This window comes from Solanum verrucosum, unplaced genomic scaffold, assembly GCF_900185275.1.
Source record: "Solanum verrucosum unplaced genomic scaffold, falcon-dt-bn FXZP01000297.1, whole genome shotgun sequence".
Taxonomy (NCBI): Eukaryota; Viridiplantae; Streptophyta; class Magnoliopsida; order Solanales; family Solanaceae; genus Solanum; species Solanum verrucosum.
Genome location: NW_026020215.1, coordinates 1,052,590 through 1,076,554, shown reverse-complemented (window position 1 = coordinate 1,076,554; position 23,965 = coordinate 1,052,590). Strand labels below are relative to the sequence as shown.

At 31.7% G+C, this 23,965-nt stretch overlaps 2 protein-coding genes across 7 annotated transcripts in view; both read right to left on the bottom strand.

Moving 5' to 3' along the window:
- Window positions 1-23,965, bottom strand: part of LOC125830655 (peptidyl-prolyl cis-trans isomerase FKBP15-1-like) — a 1,183,135-nt gene that overhangs the window by 618,669 nt on the left and 540,501 nt on the right. The gene's annotated exons all lie outside the window — the stretch shown is intronic.
- On the bottom strand, window positions 6,719-7,750 carry LOC125830654 (protein PHLOEM PROTEIN 2-LIKE A9-like). The gene is made up of 3 exons (XM_049509828.1): window positions 7,694-7,750; window positions 7,486-7,562; window positions 6,719-7,079 (listed from the first exon to the last, which is right to left on the bottom strand). The coding sequence occupies exons 1-3, from the start codon at window positions 7,748-7,750 to the stop codon at window positions 6,719-6,721; spliced, it is 495 nt and encodes a 164-aa protein (XP_049365785.1).

Here is a 23,965-nt window from a genome sequence, read left to right as displayed (position 1 = left end):
ACTTGAACAACTAATAATACCATTCCGTCGGTTCCCGTTCGTTATATTTTATTTTTCGACTAAAATTTTTTGATATAGGAATAAATTTATTTTCCATGAAATTAATAATTAAAGGTCTGAAATAATTAATGACAACAAAATATTAATGATTAAATTAATTAATTAAATTTTATTTTCTTTAATTTCTAATAAAATTGATTAATTAATGGATTTGGCTTAAAAAAGAAGAGTGAAAGAAAATTCAACTCATCAAATCAAATATTTTCAAAATGCTAGGTGTACTCAAGTAGTTCTCTTAGACTTGAACAACTAATAATACCATTCCGTCCGTTCCCGTTCATTATATTTTATTTTTCGACTACATTTTTTTGATATAGTAATAAAAAAAATTCCTTGAAATTAATAATTAAAGGTCTGTAATAATTAATAACAAAAAATTATTAATGATTAAATTAATTAATTAAAATTTATTTTCTTAACTTCTAATAAAATTGATTAATTAATGGATTTGGCTTAAAAAAGAAGAGTGAAAGAAAATTCAACTCATCAAATCAAATCTTTTCAACAAGTGGTAGGTATACTCAAGTAGTTTTAATTAGATGAACAACAACAATAATCCCATTCACTCATTTTGGTTCCTTCTATTTTATTTTTCGAGTAACAATTTTTGGAGAAGAATTATCTAGTGAAATTTGTAAAAATAATATTAAAATATTAGTGATTAAATTAATTAATTAAATTTTATTTTCTTACCTTCGAATAAAATTGATTAATTAATTGTTTTGACTTAAAAAGTAAGAGTGAAATAATTAAAGTTATGATCACACTAATTTGCAAAGTTACTTGGATAATATTTACAAACTTAGAGAACACCACATTATTATACTAATTTTACCATTTGCTCCCAAGTTTCTTTTGGAGCCAAACCGATCACATTTGGCTCCAAAATTTTGACTATAAATAAAGTCTCCTGCTAATTGTATTCCTCACACTCAAAACATTTCAAATAATCATTTTACACTAACTGTGATAAAATATAGAAAACTGCCAAACTCCTGATAACAAACGAAGGGCAATTTCATTCCCAACCTCTTCGGAGGTTGTGGAAAAATTATATTACCTTAAACACAACTCGTACGAGAAGATGGAGGATGAAGTGGCGGAGTTGATGAAGCGGCTAATCGGATGGAAAGGAAATAGATGGATAGAAATGATGTTATTAATGGATGATCCACCCTCACCAAAACCTTCGAGATATACGAGAAGGTGGTAATCACCCAACGGTTTCACTGTTAGCCTCAATGGAGTTCATGAATTAACTCCTGGAGTTGGAGAGGGAAATTCGGCTGATGGTTGGTCCCAGGAGAAGAGGGGTTGCCAAAGAAATCTGCAGTTGTAGGTTATTTGGTAGAACATAAGGATGTTGGATGAGGTCCTTTTCAGTTGATTTCTAATTTCAATTTTTTATTTTGTTTGTATTTTCTTTACACTCATTGCCTAATGCATGATGCATGGGTGGAGTATGTAAATGCTTTTTGTTTTGTTTTAATGAGAAACACCATTTTCACCTTCTAGGTTAGGGTATTGTTCAATTTACTAATAAAATTGAACATAGATCCATATGAAAGTAAACAATGACAAACCTAAATACCATTAAAAAACTTAGCCACAAAACACATAAAAAAAAGACATAAAAATTCCTAAGTAATGTTAGCCACCATAAAACCATGTAATTTCTTCATTAGTACTATAACCATAACAATGGTCACCTACCTCACCTTGATCACTATTCAAGACCATTTTGTGATAAGTAAATGGATGCTTAATTGTGCAACAAGGACTAGGTTTTTCAATAAATAAACGATTCAAAACCCACGTTACGCTTAATAATTGTCGAAGACGATTTCGACAATGCATTGTTAGTCTTCTTTGTTGTTGCGTTAGTTTCATCTTCCCAATAGTGTTTATCCCATCTCGCCTATATTCACCACCTAAGAAGATTGAGAATATGGCAAAAGCGTATGATGCAGCGGTGTGACCTCTTTTTGATGCTTTCTCCGGTAATGGTATTGCATCATCTGAATCTTCATAGCTGAAAAACAACTTCTAAAATACAACACATACCCGTTAGTTTAGAACGAATTTAAGGAAGCGAATACATCCGAAAGTAATTTAATATATGTTATTACCACGCCTTTTCTATACATGGATTATGTATTTCCACAATCGATGCACACATTCATAAAAGAATCGTATGTTTTGAACGTTTTTGATGTTCGGCGCATCAATATCTTAAGCAAAACATCGTCTAGCGAGAGTTTCTTGTAAACCCACCGTTCACATCCTATTTCATTAAAAAAACTTGCAACTGGAAAAAATCTATAGGTTATTAAACATGAATGTAAACAATTGATTTAAATTAAAAATTTACATACCTCAGTCTTAGATTTATTAAATCTTTGCATGAGGCTGAAGCCACCCTTTCTACAATTTCATCAAGCAACCCTTATCAAATGATTCAAAAGAAGAACGTATCATCTTCATTTCATTAATTGAACGATGATTTTCGTATTCTAAGATGTTACGATGCAAAGTGATGATGTTTGCCAAATTACATTTATAAAGGCGACAAAAATAATGTTTTCATGAAAAATATAAAAAATGGATGTTTAAAATAACACTTGAGTGTTTGTTATCCCTAAGTATGGATCATGAGGAAAAAGTTTTGCAACACTTCTGAAAATATTGAGTGTTACCACTATCAAAGAGTTCATATTTTTTTTTCGAACAATTTTTACCTCAACGTAATTTCACATAACGGAACCCTTCACATAATTGAGGAACTTGTTGTGAATGCGGATAGCTCATAAGCTAGCCAAGTTGTTGGGCCTGGGACTAAACCACAAAAAGGCCCAAGAATTAGACAGCCCAATGATAAATGTACTTAGGATGCAGGTTGAGTAGAGTTTAAATGGTTTTCGCCTGTGGTTATGGAGGATTATGCGTATTACTTTGTCACTTTGATCTTAAGAATATAAATTTCAAATATTGTTATTCCTGTATAATTAACCATTAATGATGAAAACCCACTTAAAAAAATTTATATATAAGATGTACGATTACAAATTACATGAATATTCTAATAAATTCTACCACCACCTCGACCACCTCTACCAGCCCTTCTACCTCCACCTCGTCTCCCACCACCCCTCCGACCTTGACTAGTCTCACCCTCTTGAGATGCATCATAATATGTTCTCGTCCACCTTCCACCACCTCTCTTATAGATATTGTCGCGAGCAGTCCTACATCTATTAATCGGAGGCCTTCCACATGATCAGACTTCCCTCAGATTCCTAATGAATGTTACATCATCGTCCAACTCTGGATCACCAACGCTAGGGACTGCCATGTTGTCATTCGAATCATAATATGCATTGAAATGACCTTTCAAAACATTTTTGAAATCCACATATTTAGTGTTGTTGTCCAACACAACATCACAATTCCTATCAAACCATTTCTTCAAGGAATTGTACTTTTTGTACTCGTCCGTCATTGATGGATAGCCTCCTTGAAAGAATTTTCCTATGTGTGGATGAATTACATCTCTTTTCCACCGGCGTAGTATATATATGTCGTGAAGAGTTTTAATTCTACGATGAGACATAGTCTTTAAAATGTGGCAGCAGACAACACCTTCACTTTGGAAGTTCTTGCAATTGCAATCTAGATATTGGTTGTCTGGGTGATATTCCACAGTGTAAACAAATTGATTTTCATGAAAATAACTAAATATGGAATAATCTGTTACACTGTACTTCTCAACTCCCTCTACGACATTGAAGTCAGGGTGTTTTTCAATTCACAGTGGTACAATCGCTTCAAATGCTTGGTTGCAAAGGCATCGTAAATAATTTGAGTATAATGGGTTTGAATCTGCATATCCCAATCAAAACCACTACTAGGCACTGCATGTGTTTTCCGTGAGTCAGCTTCTGCTTGAAGTTCTTTCTCATATTTGAATGGCAAGACTAACTCATATTGCTCAACAAACTACTTTAGAGAGCCTTGTCCGGAGATATAGCCATCAAAAAATGCATGAATTGACTCATTTCTTTGGGTGGACATCATGCCAGCCCAAAAATAGTGCTTCAAGAAGACGGGGACCCATTTTTCCTTTTCCAAATATAGATTATGAAATCATAGTCTATCCTAAAGCTCATATTTTTGAATGAAGGAAGCCTATTTTCCCTCAAATTCGTAGATAGTGATGTTGATATAGATTATTGATTTAAATTCGGCCTTGGCAATCTTAAAGTCCAATACACCCTTAAGCTTTGCAGGTAGCTTTGTCATGATGTGCCAAATACAGTACCTATGGATTGTGTCTAGAAATACCTCTGCAATTGATGCCTTGATACTCTCACATTGATCAGTGAGGATAGTCGTTGGAGGTACATTGCCCATTGCTGCCAGCCAAGTCGAGAACACAAATTTATATGTCTCAATATCCTCACTTGTGAGCAAAGCACAACTCAAAAGAATAGAGTGTTTGTGTTGATTCACACCAACAAACGATGCAAAAGGCATACAACATTGATTCGCCAAGTAGGTTGTATCGAAACAAACAACATCACTAAACTCTCGATACGCATACTTGCAATGTGTGTGAACCCATACTACGTTGTGAAGTCTTGCAGCATTATCCGTATCAATTACATAAAAAAATTCATCGTCTTTCATCTGCATTGAAGCAAATAAATTTTGTATCACCGCAGCATCGCAAGCCAATGTCCTCATCCTCCGTTGTTGAAGAATGTAGTTTCGACAATCTTTCGGGGTGCATCTCATTCTATCAGGACCACCTGCTTGGACTTCCAAAAGTCTAATGCTTTTGGCAGGTCTAATTTCTGCGATGTCATGGGCTTCAATCTTTTTAATGCCTTACTTGTCTTCCTGTGGAAACTAAAAAAAGTGACAAAGATGGTTCCAAATCATGGTTGTGCTTGGATGTAACTGTTGTAACCCGACATGAACTATCAGCCAACACAACACAATTAATTCTACATTTGCAATCAACCCTTTTACTTAAATTCTTAGCGGTTGATTTTCTACTCTTATCACAAGCAAATGAGACATACCTAGCGTATTCACAACCTTTCTTTTTTGAACTCTTTTTAATAACTCCAAAACCATTTAAATGACTATGTTCTTTATAAAATGCAAAAAGAGATTCAACACTACAAAAGACCATACCTACAACATCGCCTTCTATATATTGTTGGTCTGATAAATAATCATCATTGATGGTATCTTCGTGTTCATCCCATTCTTCGCCAGCTTCATATTCCTCTCTGTCACTAACACTTACTGATTCATCTTGCTCCGGTTGATTCATTTCTTCATGAAGCAAGTTAAGAAGACCTTCACCATCACTGTGCAAATATGATTTAGGCCCATCGTATGCACCATCAGAATCCTGATGATGTTCATCATTTTGGGACAACAAACTATCATCCTTAACTAACCCCAAAACATTATTCAATACTTGGGTTAATTGACTATTTTGACTATTTGGATCCATTTTGTTAAAATTATATAAATCCAACAACAAAATAAAATCTCGAACAACAAATGGATCAACAAAATAAAATTACAACTAATGAGTGAGGTGAAGGAGATAAAATGAGTAAAGTAAGAGAGAAAGTAAATAAGAAAGAAAAGTCAAAGGTGATTTTCTTTTTTCAGAGGGAAGTTTAGGCAGTTTTGGAGACAAAGGGTATTTTGGTCATTTACACTTATCGTGTCAGGTCCTGCCAAAAAAGTGACGTGCCATTTAGTTTTACTCTTTCGAAAAAAGGTATTTCCTTTTTAGGATTTTCCAAAGTAGGGGTCCTAGATTAGGGGCCATCTGACTGGGTCAGCCGACTCTGCAAATTCAATTTCTTTTCCATTTTTTTTTCTTACTGTTTTGCTGTTCGCTGGCATTTATGACATCATCTGACGTGACGTCGTCATTAATTTGCTTTGACAGTTTACGGCGATCAGCAGGGTTAGGCTTTGATTGATCTAGGGGGGGTCCTCTGCGGATGATTGATCCATTGGTGAGAGTCCCCTGTAGATTTAGAAGTTTGTTTGTATTGAAAAGTATTTGAGTCAAGATACTTACCTGATTCGGCGTGGAATAATTTAACGTGTATACCTATTTCCGCCTCTTGGATTTTCTAATCCGAGCTTTGTCTTTTATTTCGCCTCTGATTTCTATCAAACGAGACTATTCCTCGTCAGCTTTTGGACACTTGTTGCTTTGGCTTTGTGCTGGGAGGATTCTGACTTCCTTCCTCTGCTTTTCTTCCATTGACACAGAAATTCCTTCCTCATTAACATATCCTGCTCTTGGTATTCCACTGATGGAGCTTGAGTGTTACTGGATTTTGAGAATGGTGTCCGGAGGAACTGGGGGGGTTCAAAGCTTCGCTATTCCGGAGCATGGAGGATTGTTAAAATAATTAATCCAATTGCCAATTAGTAGTTTCAATCATGATGTGCACAATATAAATTAAATACAAAGTTACAAACACAAATCTATTTAAGAAAACACTCCAAAAATAAGAATTGAGATTTCCCTGTTTTAAATTTTGATTTACCAAATGAAATTTTTTTTAACGTATTTCTATCTTACAAGTATTGTTCTTTTACTTGGCTAAATAAACTTCTACATCTCTGTCAAGTTTACATAATGAATTTTGAGACCTCCTTTCCACTTTTTGTTCCAAACTTCATACAATCCAAAATAAATCTTATCAGTTGTGTTCCCCTTCCCTTTTGTTATCGTAATACCTTTTGATATCATATTTTTGCCATGAATCCCAGTTGTCAAATTCACCTTTCTCCATTGAGTATTATCTCCCCATTTAGCCATAAGATAAACTGGTGAATCACTCCAACCGAATGCGTCCGTCATTAATGACATTGTAAATCCAACGATGTATGATGTTTTCTTTGCTATATTAATATTGTCGATACAACCAGTTACCTCCAACCAATTTACTTGTATAAGTTCTGCACCATCTTTTCTGTAATTCAAATATATTTAATAAAATGTTAGCATGCTGAAATTTCAAATTATGACATGTAGTTTTATAATCTAATTATAAGGAAGTATTTAATTTCTATAACTTAGATTTGGTGCATGCACCCATAATTTGTTTTGAAAGTCTCTTTCAGCTATTTACTGCATGCCTATATTAATTTCACTATTTGTATGTACAACAATAGATCAGTATAATTAAATTGATCTCAACATGATTTATATCTCCTATATATTGTCTTTTCATTATGAAAAATGTAGTCCTTCTAGAAATTCTTATGTTCAACTTCTTTATGAAATCAAAATATATCTCAAAGTTCCGTTATAACTTATAAGTATGTAACATATAATATATAGTTGGCAAAAATAAAATATAAAAGGTGTATTCTTACTCGTATTTGGGTAACTTCCAATAACGTTTATCATTTCCCCAAACAATATTAAGAGATTTTGGATAAACTATATAACCCTGTAATCAACAAAAATAACACTACTAAATAACACAACATAACATAACATAAACTCGATGAATCGAGCATAAGTAATAATGCAAGAAGCAAAGTAATATTGGAAGAAACTACTGCATGAAATTTCCTGCACCTTTTCTGTTTTAGAGAATGTGTGATTGCCTTGATAGTGAAAAGATTTTGAAGTCATTTGCTATATAAGTCAAAAAATTATAAAGAATATGGAGATTTGAATGCCTTATAATAATTTTGCCTACAATAATCAGATATATATATAGAGATAGAAATGGAATCAAGTCACACGTTTTAGCTAAGATCAATATCACCAATCAAATGGAATAACACATCAGTGTTAATATTCTAAAATATGTTGACACTCATTTTTGTAGAAGTATTTTAATTGAAGGAAACGTTGGGAAAATTGTATATAATAGCAAACTATTAATTCAAATTAAATGTTATAACCAAATTTGATTTAATTGTACCACATAGCAAACTATTGCTACTTCACCTCTCTCCCTGGTGAATCTCGCTTGCCACTCTCGTTCTCGCTGGGCAGTCTCGCTCGCCTCTCTCGCTTTTATACAAATACTGTATAAAATGTATTTGTGTTTGTATAAAGCGAGAGAAAATTGTATATATACATATATTTTCGTTCCCCTCTCTTCCCTCTTCCAGATCTCGCTCGCCACTTTCCCAGATCTCGCTCGCCACTCTCACATTGCGTTTGTGTTTGTATAAAACGAGAGAAAATTGTATATACAAATACAAATGCATATATTTTCGTCCTATACACTTATGATTATACAAATACGATCTTCCCCTGCCTAGTTTTCTTTTGTCTTTCTCTCTTTCTCACTTTACACAAACACAAATTATACAATTGATTCTTTTGTATATGTATACCGAAACAAATTATACAATTGCTTCTTTTGTATATGTGTATAGTGAAATAGCCAGCTTCTTTTGTATATATGTATAGGGAAATAGTCATAGCAAACGTAAAGTTTGCTATGGAGCGCAATTATGCAAACTATAGCTATAACATACAAATATGATTTTTGTGTTTGCTATATGTGAAAGTTGCTCAACTTTCACATATAACAAACATAAAAATCATATTTGTATGTTATTGCTATAGTTTGCATAATTGCGCTCCATAGCAAATTTTATGTTTGTTATGAAGCTTTTGATTTGTATAATTCGCTACAAACATCCAATTTTATATAAATTGTTCAGTTTTGTATAAATTCATTTATACATTGTAATTTGTATAATAAGATCTGTATTTGTATAATTATAAGTGTATAGGACGAAAATATATGTACTTGTATTTGTAGATACATTTTTCTCTCGCTTTATACAAACACAAACACATTTTATATATTTTATACCGAAATGTATAAAATGGCTAATTGTATACCGAAATGGCTAATTGTATATCGAATGATCAGATGGCAAAAAAAGGGATGTTTGTTGCGAATTACAATTAAAATAAACTATGGCTATAACATTTAATTTGAATTAATAGTTTGCTATTTCATACAATTTATAGCAAACATAAAAATCATATTTGTATGTTATAGCTATATTTTGCATAATTGCGTTCCATAGCAAATTTTATGTTTGCTATGAAGCTTTTGAATTGTATAATTCGCTAGATGCATCCAATTTTATACAAATTATTCAGTTTTGTATAAATTCATTTATAATTGTAATTTGTATAATAAGATCTGTATTTGTATAATTATAAGTGTATAGGACGAAAATATATGTATTTGTATATACACTTTTCTCTCGCTTTATACAAACACAAACACATTTTATATTGAAATGTATAAAATGACTAATTGTATACCGAAAATGGCTAATTGTATACCGAATCAGATAACAAAAAAGGGGATGTTTGCTGCGAATTACAAATAAAATAAACTTTGGCTATAACATTTAATTTGAATTAATAGTTTGTTATTTCATACAGTTTTCCCTTTTTAATTATTCCTTATGGGCTTACTCGTGAAAATCTGAATTAATCATAATGTCAAGGTGAAGCTAGTAGCTCGAATATTTGTTTGACCTAACTCAATAGTTTTAATTTGCTGGATCGTTATATTTGTATTGAAAATAATTATTAGATATTTACAAAATATTAAATCCAAAATCCAATTATTATTATTTAAATACATCATTTTAAAATTCAGAACTTATAAAATTAAAATTGTAACTCTACACATAAATCAAACCAATTAACTAATTTTGAACGTAGGAAATGATCGCACCGACCAAAAGGTTAAGAATAATTAGTTGTCAAAAGTTGAATGCATGAAGCTAGAGAATGATTTGATAAATCTTGAATAATATGTCAACTACAAAATTGGCTTTATACTATTTAATATTCTCACACGGTAAGAATATTACACTACTTGTCTATTGTATGATTATATCGTTAACATTACTTATTAGAGCAACTTTCACATATAGCAAACAAAAAAATCATATTTGTATGCTATATCAAAGTTTGCATAATTGCGCTCCATAACAAACATATATATGTATAATTCGCTATACATATACAATTGAAAGTTATGTCTATTTCGCTATACATATATACAAAAAGAAGCAATTGTATAATTCGTTGGCTCCTCTTCAGATTTGTATAATTTCGCTGGCAGGCCATTTGTATAAATTGTTGTTAGCCTCTCGTTTGTATAAATCGTTGACAAAAATATTTGTATATCAAAAATCGCTCTCTCTTTCGCTTTATAAAAACATAAATTATACATTATACAAACATAAATTATACATTATATTTGTATAATCTGTGTTTGTATAAATTGTTGTTAGCCTCTCGTTTGTATAAATCGTTGACAAAAATATTTGTATATCAAAAATCGCTCTCTCTTTCTCTTTATACAAACATAAATTATACATTATATTTGTATAATCTGTGTTTGTATAAAACGAGAAAGAGAGAAAGGCAAAAGAGAACTGGGCAGAGGAATATTTGTATTGTATAATTATAAGTGTATAAGACGAATATATATGTATTTGCATGTGTATATATAATTTTCTTTCGCTTTATACAAACATAAATTATACATTATACAAACATAAATTTTACATTATATTGTATAATTTGTGTTTGTATAAACGAGAAAGAGAGAAAGGCAAAAGAGAATTGGGGCAGGGCAATATTTTTATTGTATATTTATAAGTGTATAGGATGAATATATATGTATTTGCATGTGTATATATAATTTTCTCTCGCTTTATACAAACATAAACACAATTTATACAATTCTGTTGTATAAAGTGAGAGAGGCGAGCACAGAGGGAGCGAGCGAGAAAGGGAGAGTGGCGAGCGAGAATTTGGAGGAAGTGAGGCGACTGACAAACGTTTGCTACGGAGAGCAATTAAATCAAATAGTAGCTACTCCATTTATTTTAGATTATAAGTTTGTCATTCTGTACAATTATCCCTACTTATTATTAGTATTAGTTCATATATATATTTTCCACTTTTAGACCCTTTTTTAATAAACTGTCACTCAGCCCAATTACCATTTCCAAGTTTAAAAAAAAAAAGAATTTGCAAGTTGTTTAATTTGACTTTCCTACTTAATCTTGTAGTGGTTTTTAAAATTCATTTTTTTCTTTTACTTTGATTTCTAAGTTTCAACACTTGATATTTGATGATAAGGAGGCAAATGATCAATTTATGCCTAAACCGACAGAAAGAATAATAAGTGAAGGGTCTAAGTTGGGAAAACAAAGGGTCAAAATTCCTCTTATTAAATTAGTTGCATGCATGATAATGTTTTAAATAACGGGTGAATGTGTATTTCCTTTAGGGTGTGTTTGGTATGAAGGAAAACATTTTCCGGAAAATGTTTTCCAATTTTCTCATGTTTGGTTGGACTAAATATTTTGGAAAATGTTTTCCAAATCAATTCATTTTCCTCAAATTTAAGGAAAATGACTTCCCTTCTAAACTTAAGGAAAACATTTTCCAAAACTCTCTTCCAACTTCAAATTACAATTATTTTTTTGTTGAAAAAATCAATTTATTTTGTCCCTACCCTCAAACCACCCTCCCCCCCCCCCCAAAAAAAAAAAAAAAAATAATTTTAAAGTTTGTTTTTAAATTCAATTTTTTTACCCCACCCTCACCCCTACCCCCACCCCTCCCAAAAAAATATTAAAAATTATTTTTAAAAGATATTTCTAATTTCAATTTTTTATTTTTTTACCCCCCACCCACTACCTCGCTCCCCCCCCCATCAACCCCCTTATCAGCCCCCAACCCCCTTCAAAAAGAAAAAAAAAAAAAATTTGTTTTTAAAAAATATTTTCAACTTCAAATTTTTATTTTTTCATCCCGATCCTCGATCACCCACCCCCCCCCCCCCCCCCCCCCCCCCCAAAAAAAAAAAATTGAGTTTGTTTTTAAAATGTATTTACAAATTTAAAATTTCATTTTTTTCACCCTACCCTCGACCCCCCACCCACCCACCCCTACCCCCCCCTCCAAAAAAAAATTTTAATTTGTTTTTAAAAAATATTCTCAACTTCAAAAATCAACTTGTTTTCCAGGAAAACATTTTCCTTCATACCAAACACACCCTTAATATTTGGTTGGCATATATTTATTCCAAAGCAATTGTAATTATTCAATGAATACAAGATCAGTAGCGTAGGTATTTGAAAATCATAAATATTTGAATTTCAAAATATTAAGAACTTCAATTGATTTAAATTATATTATTGTAAAGAGTAATGGTCAAACCAAATATTAATCGAAATAAGTTCGAATGCTGGAAAAACATAATGAATAGAACACTACATGATATATCAATTGTTCAATAAGTAAGCTAAATAAATACACAAATAATCTCGATTAAATCATTATATGATAATAAAATGAGTTTCAGAGTAATTGGAATATAAAGAAGACTGATTATGTTTTGCACGAAAATGAGTATGTCGTGGTTATTCAGGGGTGTAGTGATGAAAATTAAATCATCAGATCAACTGAAACAAAATTCACAAGTTATCAAACGCTTTTATTATTAGTGGAAGAGCATTATTATGGATTCAAATTGATTTAAAACATACACATAAATATAATTAGAAATCATCGGATTCATATATATATATATATATATATATATGCGAAAAATAGGTCGGATCGTAGTTTATAATTTGTGGGGTGAACCTAGTACTATTTATACAATTACATTTGGATAAGTGAATTTTAAAATGTCGCTGAGCTAATTAATAGACCTTAATAACAAGTATTCAGATCTTTGCACGACTTCTAAATAACGTTTGATCTCCTTAGAAGCTGTCTTGGAGACTTATTGTTTGGCGAGTTAATAATTTTTCTTCAATTATAATTTTCTCAGTTTTAAAAAAATAAAATATTTTGAGTCATTAATTGTATTAACTTGAAAGGTTTTTCGTATAATTTTTAAAAATATAAATTTTGTTTTAAAATATTGAAAACACTGTATTCAAAATATAGTATTTTTGTAACACCCCAAAATTTTTTAAGTTAAAACCCGAATCATTCTTCGATGGCATATAAGGTCGTATGGGGTGATTCTTAAATTGTACTTAGGTGTTAAGGTCAATTCTTTAGTGTGAGAATAAATTTGGAGATGAATTAAAGTCACAAGAATCCCCTAGCACAAAGTTGAGTTGAAAGTTTCATTACCGATTAAGTTTTGATATAAGATTTTACTTAGGTCAAATTCAAACTATCATATCTCTTAGCATATAATGAAATAGGTGACCCATGACCTATCAAGTTGAAGTTCTATGAGTCCTTTTTCCAACGCCACCAAGTTTGCCTCATTTCAAATCCGGGGTAAAGAGTTATGACTGTTTTACTAGAGACTGTCACATCAGAGTTTCCTAAAGACAATTCCTATGACTTGCTTCTATGGGTTGTGGAAATTTCGATGACCCGTACTGTCAACTCGACAAAAACTTCAGAGAAGTTAGATTTGGGGGTCCAATTCCTACAGATCCATTCTATGGGCTGTAGGAACTTCTACGGGTCGTAGATTGGACCCGTAGAATGAGATTTTGAGCCATAAAATTCAATATAAATTCCACGGATGGGATCTATGGTCCGTAAAATAAACCACGAACTGTAGATAGACCGGTAAAAGGTTTTCGTCAGTTTTTAAGAGGGAATCTAAGCCAAAACCATGATATTTTTCACCTAGTTAAGGGTTTAAATAGTGTTAATCAATCATTTTTCTTTCATTAATGCTTCCAAGTCTTAGAGAAAGGATCCAAGAGGAGAAAGCTAAAGTTTTTAAGCATTTTTTCAGTTTCGCCAAGAACTTTGTTCTTCGAGGTATGTAAGGTCATTCATAGTGTTGGACTAGTTCATCCCACGCCCTACTTCTAAATTCAGTTAGTAGTAAGTTGAATCTAAGCTTCTATCCTCAATTTTATGAAATTCCTACCTTATGAGATTTCGATACTTTTTACGTTGAACTCCTTGAATTGTTGTTCATACTTGTCGCTCCACATGAACCCTATACACTGAATCTTGCTAAAAGTATTTTGAATTAGTAAGTTCCTTACATTGTTTTTAAAAACTAAAGAGAGTTTAAGAGAAAGGTTTTAAGCATGATTTTCAAAGAGAATTTAAGAGGACTTGAGTGGTTTTGAAAGTGTCATTTTTACCTTGAAAAGAAAACACTATTTTCAAAAAAGTACAGAGAGTTTTCAGAGTAATTCAAAAGTACTTAGTACAACTTTAGTCACTCATTAAAGAAGTCTTTGAGAAATTATCTCAACTCAAAGAATATTGTACGTGAGCATTTCAATTATATATAATTTTGGGAGTAGTATTGCGCACCGAAATGGGGTAAGAGTTCAGACAACTCAAATCTCATAAACTACATAGCTAGTGTTGGATAGGATCGTATCGACATTCAGACGACTCCTCATTACCTCAAGAAAGCCTTTGTAGTGGATCCATCAGTTAGTTGCGTTCTATACTCCGGCAAGGTATAGGATGGCTCTGGCAACGTGGCTAAGTCGTTGTATCATCACAAGACTCATGGTGATGGTTGTCGGTTAGAGAAACTCTTTAGTAAAGTAAAGAGTATATATATATTTCAGTTCAATATTTGTTACAATTGCATTTTATTTGTGAAGCTTAAATAATTTCATCTCATGCTTATGTTTTACTTCAGTTGAGTTATATTTTGCCTTCTCAGTTTAGTTATTGTTTCACTAAGCCATATTACATACTCATACATTCAATGTACTAATGTAATTCGAGTTGCATCATTTTATTATGTAGATACAAGTGTTCAGGATCATCAACATGCATTTCGTTGAGATCACCCCGTCACTCGTAAGCTTGTAGTGAGGTCTCCTAGGTTTTGGAGGACTCCAGTCTTTAGTTTACTTTTAGTAGTTGTTTAAGGTTGTCGTGGATCTTGTCCCAATACCTATCTTAAAATAGTAGAGGTTTCATAGATAGATAGTATTAAGAGTCTTTCTGTATTGCTATTAAGATGTTTACTAAAACTATTATTGCTTTTATTCAGTATTTTCAAATAGTATAATTGAGTACTTTGACTTAATGATTTAGTTGTTAGAACAACTGAACAAGAATGATAAAAAGTAAAAGGAATCCAAAATAAAACTTGCTTGACTTAGAGGCACGTTAATACATTTATTGAAGATAGTTGGAGTCTCTCCCACGAGCAATCGAAAGAATAAATAACAATTCTATCTTCGGGATTCAACTAAGCCACAAAACAAGTAGCATTCAAGGATGTTGCTCTTCTATTCTTGAATTGGTGATTTCACCTTTTGATTAATGTCTCACAAGTGTTTTTCAAGGTAAAGTGGTTTTTTTTAGTGCTTTTCTTTTCAACCAAAAGAAACTCAATTTATAGGACAAAAGTTTTCAAGAAAAGACTTTTAATTAAATAGTATTTATTATAGGTTCATGAATTGAAAAGAAAAACTTAACTTTCAAATACCTATAACGTAGAATTTTAAAAGTGTCTTGCAAAACATCTATAATGTAGAATTAAAACAAAAATGAATGTTACAACTCACATTCATTCATTTTGTTATTTCAAAACTTTTAACGGATGAATTTGTTTCAAAATTAATTGAAACACTAACTCTTACAATCCCTCACTTGTTTCAAGAAATTTTTATCTTTGAAAAATCCAAAAAATATTTTGAGACATTAATCTAGTAATATGCATCAATAATGGTATCTTTTGGACTTGAACCATTAGCTAGTGAAGACTTTCTAAATCATTGACTACTTAGTGAACGAATCTTGAACTAAGTGGTTCATTGAATGAAATAGAAAAATACTCCCTGCATATCACTATGTTCCGGTGAAAATTGAAATCCTTTGACACCTTACGACCATGTGTCCTGAATCCTTTTAGCCAAGTGCTTTAAGATTTCCCTGTTAAAATCTTATTGAATCGGCCTCCACTTCGCACTTAGTGCGGTGAATTCATCAAGAGTAACTTTGCATACTCCGACCAAATAGTCTATGAACTTCATTATGAGAAATTAATCTCATCCTCCTTTACCGCAAAGTATCGGTAAATCTATCAAGAGTATTCCTACACACTCCAATCAAAATTGATTTATAGACTTATTAAGAGAATATAATCTCATCCTTCTCTTTAGTAGGAATATCGAAAAAATTTATCAAGAGTTTTCTTACTAACTCCAACCAAGATCGGTCTTATAAATTTATTAAGAGAAAAGAATCTCAATCACGCACATATGCTTATTTCATTTTATTTTGAAAATGGGAATTTTATATATGTGCTTCACAATTGTAACTTTACTTGTTTTTCCCTTTGAACCCAAGATTACATCATTAGGTAGGGTTATCATAAAGTACAATTAATTTACAACAGGCTTTATTCTCATCCCATTACACATTTCCACCACTAACTCTTTGCCTAACCCTTTAGACAAAGGATCCGCTAAATTAAACCTGGACTTCGCAAGCAATATCACGCCTTCCTCCAATAATCTCCTCACATGATTGTGTTTAAGACGAACTTGTCTCGACTTGCCACTGTAGCAATCACTTGAAGCCCGAAATATAGTAGCTTGATTATCACAATAGATAGTTAAAGGTGGTACTGGCTTACTCCACAAAGGAATATCTATCAACATAGATCGCAACCAATCAACTTCTTCTCCAGCAGAAGACATAGCTATAAATTCTGACTCCATGGTTGAGTGAGTAATACTGCTTCTTTGATTTTCCAAAAATATCATTGTTCCAGCCAAAGTGAAAATCCAAGCAGTAATAGATTTAGAGTCATTCAGATCAGAATTCTAAGTAGCATCGCTATAGCCTTCAAGAACAACTGGTAATATAGAATAATGTAGGCCAACATTAATGGTACCCTTCAGGTATCTTAAAACACGAATTAATGCATTCCAATGTTCAACTCCAGGATTACTAGTAAACTTGCTCAAAGTTCCTACTGTGTAACCAATAGCCGGTCTGATACAATGCATGGCATACATAAGACTCCTAACAATATGAGAATATGTCAGCTGATCAAGAACATCACTAGAGTTCCGCATTAGTCTGATGCTAGGATCAAATGGTGTAGGAGCAGAATTGTCGTCAAAGTGACCAAACCTATTCAGAACTTTCTCAATATAACTTGATTGAGTAAGAGTCAAGCCATTCGTTGATCTTATGATTTTAATACCCAAAATTACATCAGCTTCTTCAAGATCTTTCATTTCGAATTGAGATGCTAGAAAATATTTTGTTTCTTTGACTCTTTCAATATCAGTTCCAAAGATCAACATACCATCTACATAAAGACATATTATAACACTAGACTTAGAGACGCTGTCCGTCGCTTTTTATTAAATATCTAAAAGACATATTGCCATTTTCTTGTTTTCCTCTCTCTCTCTTTACTCTTATTCTCTCCCTTCTCTCTATATACATCGATCGCCCTGCTCGTCGTCGTCACCGGTCGTCGTTCTCTCCCAGTGCTGCCCTTCCCCGTCGCCGGTCGCTGTAGTGCTGCTGCCTCTCCTTATTAAGGTAGGGTTAAATTTTAGTTTTTTTTCCAATTCTAGTGATTATAATTGATTGTTTGTTAGTATATTATTGTTTTTGTTTGTTGGGTTGTGTTATTCAATTGTTAATTTGATTTGATTATTGTTAGTTAGGTATAGATAATTGAAGATTTTTATTTTAGGGTTTTTTTTTTAAAAAAAATTGGGCATTGTTAGTTAGTGAAGAATTAGCATTTTGTATTTTAGGACTAGTTTAAACTTGGGAATATGTAATTTGAGGTTGAATTGGGATTTTTTTGGATTTGATTTTAGGACTAGTTAGTAAAGTGTTAATAATTTGAAGTTAGAAATTAGTAATTGAAGTGTTATGAGTAGATGATGAATGTTTGAATGTCATGAATTTAGATGATGAATGTTTGAATGTCATGAACTTAGAACTTGAACTTGAACTTAGAATTTGAACTTGAACTTGAACTTGAAATTAGAACTTGAACTTGAATTTAGAACTTGAACTTGAACTTATAATTTCAACGTGAACTTAGAACTTGAACTTGAAATTAGAACTTGAACTTGAACTTGAACTTAGAATTTGAAGTTAAACTTAGAAGTTGAACTTGAAATTAGAACTTGTACTTAGAACTTGAACTTGAACATAGAATTTGAACTTGAACTTAGAACTTGAACTTGAATTTAGAACTTGAACTTGAACTTAGAATTTGAACTTGAACTTGAAATTAGAACTTGAACTTGAATTTAGAACTTGAACTTGAACTTGAACTTAGAATTTGAAGTTGAACTTAGAATTTGAACGTGAACTTAGAACTTGAACTTGAAATTAGAACTTAGAATTTGAAGTTAAACTTAGAACTTGAACTTGAAATTAGAACTTAAACTTAGAACTTGAACTTGAACTTAGAATTTGAACTTGAACTTAGAACTTGAACTTGAAATTAGAACTTGAACTTGAACTTAGAACTTGAACTTGAACTTGAACTTGAACTTGAACTTAGAACTTGAACTTAGAACTTAGAACTTGAACTTGAAATTAGAACTTGAACTTGAATTTAGAAGTTGAACTTGAACTTAGAACTTGAACTTGAACTTAGAACTTGAACTTGAAAGTAGAACTTGAACTAGAACTTAGAACTTGAACTTGAACTTGAACTTAGAATTTGAACTTAAACTTAGAACTTGAACTAGAAATTAGAACTTGAAATTAGAACTTGAACGTAGAATTTGAACTTGAACTTAGAACTTGAACTTGAAATTAGAATTTGAACTTGAACTTAGAACTTGAACTTGAAATTAGAACTTGAACTTAGAATTTGAACTTAAACTTAGAACTTGAACTTGAAATTAGAATTTGAACTTGAACTTAGAACTTGAACTTGAAATTAGAACTTGAACTTGAACTTAGAAAATGAACTTAGTATTTGAAGTTGAACTTAGACTTGAATTTGAAATTAGAACTTGAACTTGGAACTAATTAGCTTGAATATATAACTAATTAAGTTTAGAAATTAGATATGAATTGAATTGAAAAGTTGAACTTATTAAAACTTGAATATATATAACTAATATTCTTGGATTTGAAGTTTATATTTAACTAATTTTAGAACTTTTCGTGCTAGGCAACTGAGGAAGCTCAACATCTAAAATAGTTGATACAAGACTATATTGCTTCTTTCATCAAAGTAGGAGATAAGGTTGGTGCTTCTAAATTTCTAAAGTTCAAGTACAATTGTTTTCAATAATGTATTTGTATCCATCTAGTGTTGATACTTATCTTTAATTCTAGTGATTATAATTGATTGTTTGTTAGTATATTATTGTTTTTATTTGTTGGATTGTGTTATTCAATTGTTAATTTGATTTGATTATTGTTAGTTAGGTATAGATAATTGAAGATTTTTATTTTATGGTTTTATAAAAAAAAAATTGGGCATTTTTAAATTGGCCATTGTTAGTTAGTGAAGAGTTAGCATTTTTGTATCTTAGGACTAGTTTAAACTTGAGAATATGTAATTTGAGGTTGAATTGGGATTTTTTTGGATTTGATTTTAGGACTAGTTAGTAAAGTGTTAATAATTTGAAGTTAGAAATTAGTAATTGAAGTGTTATGAGTAGATGATGAATGTTTGAATGCCATAAATTTAGATGATGAATGTTTGAATGTCATGAACTTAGAACTTGAACTTGAACTTAGAATTTGAACTTGAACTTGAACTTAGAACTTGAACTTGAAATTAGAACTTGAACTTGAATTTAGAACTTGAAGTTGAACTTAGAATTTGAACGTGAACTTAGAACTTGAACTTGAACTTAGAATTTGAAGTTAAACTTAGAACTTGAACTTGAACTTGAACTTGAAATTAGAACTTGAACTTAGAACTTGAACTTGAACTTAGAATTTGAACTTGAACTTAGAACTTTAACTTGAACTTAGAACTTTAACTTGAACTTAGAATTTGAACTTGAACTTGAAAATTAGAACTTGAACTTGAACTTGAACTTGAACTTGAACTTAGAACTTGAACTTGAACTTGAACTTAGAACTTGAACTTGAACTTGAACTTGAACTTGAAATTAGAACTTGAACTTGAACTTGAATTTAGAACTTGAACTTGAACTTAGAATTTGAACTTGAACTTAGAACTTGAACTTGAAATTAGAACTTGAAATTATAACTTGAACTTGGAACTAATTAGCTTGAATATATAACTAATTAAGTTTAGAAGTTAGATATGAACTTGGATTGAAAAGTTGAACTTATTAAAACTTGAATATATATATAACTAGTATTCTTGGATTTGAAGTTTATATTTAACTAATTTTAGAACTTTTCGTGCTAGGCAACTCAGGAAGCTCAACATCTAAAAAAGTTGATACAAGACTATATTGCTTCTTTCATCAAAGTAGGAGATAAGGTTGGTGCTTCTAAATTTCTAAAGTTCAAGTACAATTGTTTTCAATAATGTGTTTGTGTCCATCTTGTATTGATACTTAGCTTTAATTCTAGTGATTATAATTTTTTTGTGTCCATCGATTGTTTGTTAAGCATAAGTACCAACACTAGTTTATCCTATTGATGACAAAATTGATTTTCTTGCAAGATCGATTTGTGTCCATCTAGTGTTGACACTTAGCTTTAAATTTAGAAATAATATATTTGTTAAGCATAAGTACCAACACTAGTTGATCCTATTGATTTAGTTAATTGGTGGATTTAGGTAAAGTTATTATGTTGTTTAAACAAGTTAAAATAAATAATGTGATTTAGTTAATTGGTGGATTTAGTTGTTTGAATTAAGTCAATACTTAACTAGTTAAAGTTATAAAGTTGTTTAAATAAGTTAAATTAAATAATGTGATTTTATTGATGAATTTAGTTGTTGGAATAAAGTCAGAACTAAACTAGTTCAAGTTAAAAAGTTGTTAAGTTGTTTAAATAAGTTATACTAAATAATGTGGTTTAGTTGGTGGATTTAGTTGTTGTATTAAGTCGAAACTAAACTAGTTAAAGTTGTTAAGTTGTTTAAATAAGTTAAAATAAATGTGGTTAAGTCAATACTAAACTAGTTTTAGGACTACTACTAGTAAAATTATTATTAAATTTTATTTATAATATAATTGACTATCTATATTTTTGTAGATGGATCATCATTTGTGGATGTATAATATGCATTATGAAACTGGTGCTGGTTTGAAACCTAAGTTTATTGACGGTGTTAGAAATTTTATTGAACATACAATGACACTTGACATTTTCAAGAATAATGGATTGGTTAGGTGTCCTTGTAGTGCATGCAAGTGCTTAAATTTTTTTAAACCAGATAGAGTTATGGTTCATTTGTACCGTAATGGATTTAAGCCTAGATATTTTGTATGAATTGATCATGGAGAAAGTGATGGATTGGATGGTATGTTTTATAATTTGATGTCTGTGGATGTATATAATATGGTTGCACCACATGTCCAAATTAGGGTTGAACAGGTTAGGGTTGAACATGATAGGGTTCATGAAATGATGAATGATGCTTTCGGGGTTCAAAGTGGGATGGAACCGGAACAATATTTTGATGAAGCTCCTAATGAAGAAGCAAGACGCTTTTATGATCAATTAGAAGAGTCTAGTCGTCCACTATGTGAAGGGAGTCCACATTATGCCTTGTTAGTTGCGGTTAGATTAATGAATATTAAATCAGATTGAAATGTTCCTAATGCTGCTATGGACTCAATGATTGATCTTTTGGGTGAACTAGTTAATCCGGAGTTTAACATACCAAAGAACTTCTATCAGGCAAAGCGTTTGGTGTCCAAGTTAGGATTGAAGTATGATAGAATTCATTGTTGTGTTAATGGCTGCATGTTGTTTTACAAGACTGATAGTGAATTAGAAAATTATAAGTTTTGGGTCAGTATTAGAACACAGACAAGTTTAAGGCAATATCAGATCAAGCCAAAAAGGCTAGAGGCAGTTTTAAAGGTGGCTCGTTGCACACCAGAGGTGCAAAGACGGTTGGAACAATTGCATGAGAGATGGTAAGTTATAATTCAAACTTTTAAATAAATAATTAGTTGATTCATATATATTGTTATAAATTTCAGTTTTTATTTATAAGAAAAAGAATTGAAACGCACTCCTATTGAACCAGAGGTTTTCAAGAAGACTCATGTCAGGAAGAAAGAAAATGAGTCGGATCCGGATGCGTGGGTGGAGGAAAGGGCCGAATGAACTTTTGTAAGTTATTTAATATGAATAATATATATTAATAGTGAATATATTTATGATATGTATATATATTGATGTCAATTTTTATATTTAATATGCAGAATGACTTTCATCAGTACGTCGCTGAGAATCTTGAACTGTCCACCCAGATTTGGAAAGAAAAAGTGGTAGGGGGACACACAAGGGTAGATGCTATGGTCTAGGCTCTCGAAATGATGTTAGACGACTCCAGTCAGGCTTAGAAGTTATTGGATCATCACGTCAAGCCGAGGCACTTGACGGTGTTCAGATTGCTGCTATATCGGATAAAATAGCTAAACTTACAGCGGCACTATCAGAGTCGGAGCGGAGAAGAGTAGCTGAACATGAAAGCATGAGTGAGACCGTTCAGCAAATCAAAGAAAAAGTGACGAACCTCGCTTGTCAACCTACTACTTCGGCTCCCGATGACACCGACGACGAGAGTGATGAGGATGATTATGCAGATCTCATTCCCTAGTTTAGATCTCTGGACATTTATGAACTTTTTTGGAATTTTGAAACGAATTTTGAAAGACTTTATAAGTCTTTAATTTATGATTTAGATACTTTTGAATGTTATTTTAAGTTTGTTGTTTTATGTTTTGTTTAGATTGGTTATAATTGTATGTGTTTGATTCGTCTGAATAGTGTAGAATTGAATTGAATTGCATTTGCAGGTGGGCAGCAGAAAATGCTAGTTGTTGCTATAAAAAATATTGCAGAAAAAGCAACGGACAGCGTGGTTTAGTCCGTCGCTTTTCTGGGATTTTCAAAAATAACATTTTCAGTAAAGCGACGTATTGCGTCGCCTTTTAGAAATAAAAAAAATTAAAATTAAAATAAAGCGATGGAGTCCGTCGTTTTTGTTAAAAAATAATAAAAAATAGTAAAAAAGTGACATTGTCCGTCGCTTTTTAGTGACGCAATCCGTCGCTTTTTGAAAAGCGACGGAGGTGACTGCGTCACTTTTCCGTCGATTTTGACAATAAAAGCGACGTAGTCCGTCACTTTTAGCCGTCGTTTTTTGACAATTTTTAGTAGTGTTTGTACTTATCTAAGGTACCATCAGATTCCAATTTATTTCTAAAGATCCATTTACAACCAATAGACTTACATCCAGGAAGGAGGTCTAATAAAATCCATGTATTATTTGACATAATAGAGTGCATTTCATCATCAATAGCTTCACGCCAGAAAGGGGCATCATGTGAAGACATTGCTTCAGCATAACATTCAGGATCCTTTTCAACTAAATAGACTTGGAAATTAGGTCCAAAGTCTCTTGGTTTGGCTGATCTTGCACTACGTCTTGGTTGACTTTCTTCTAAAGGCTCAACTATTTTCCTTTTAAGAGGAGATATAGAAAAACTTGTATCTTGTTCCAAAGATTCTTTTTTCTTAGGAAATATATGCTCAAAAAAGTTTGCATGCAACGATTCAATAATTGTGTGAGGGCTTGGGGTCTCAAGATTCAAAAATCTATAAGCCTTACTGGTTTGTGAATAACCAATAAATACACAATCTACTCCTCTATAGTAAATCTTAGTCAAATGTTAACCTGGTAATCTAACATGAGCCAAACAA

Coding starts and splice junctions, on each gene's coding strand:
- LOC125830654 (XM_049509828.1), bottom strand. CDS start 7,750: ATGACTTCAAAATCTTTTCACTATCAAGGCAATCACACATTCTCTAAA. Junction 7,563..7,693: donor CATTCTCTAAAACAGAAAAG/GTGCAGGAAATT, acceptor TGTTGATTACAG/GGTTATATAGTTTATCCAAA. Junction 7,080..7,485: donor TGGAAGTTACCCAAATACGA/GTAAGAATACAC, acceptor TTTGAATTACAG/AAAAGATGGTGCAGAACTTA.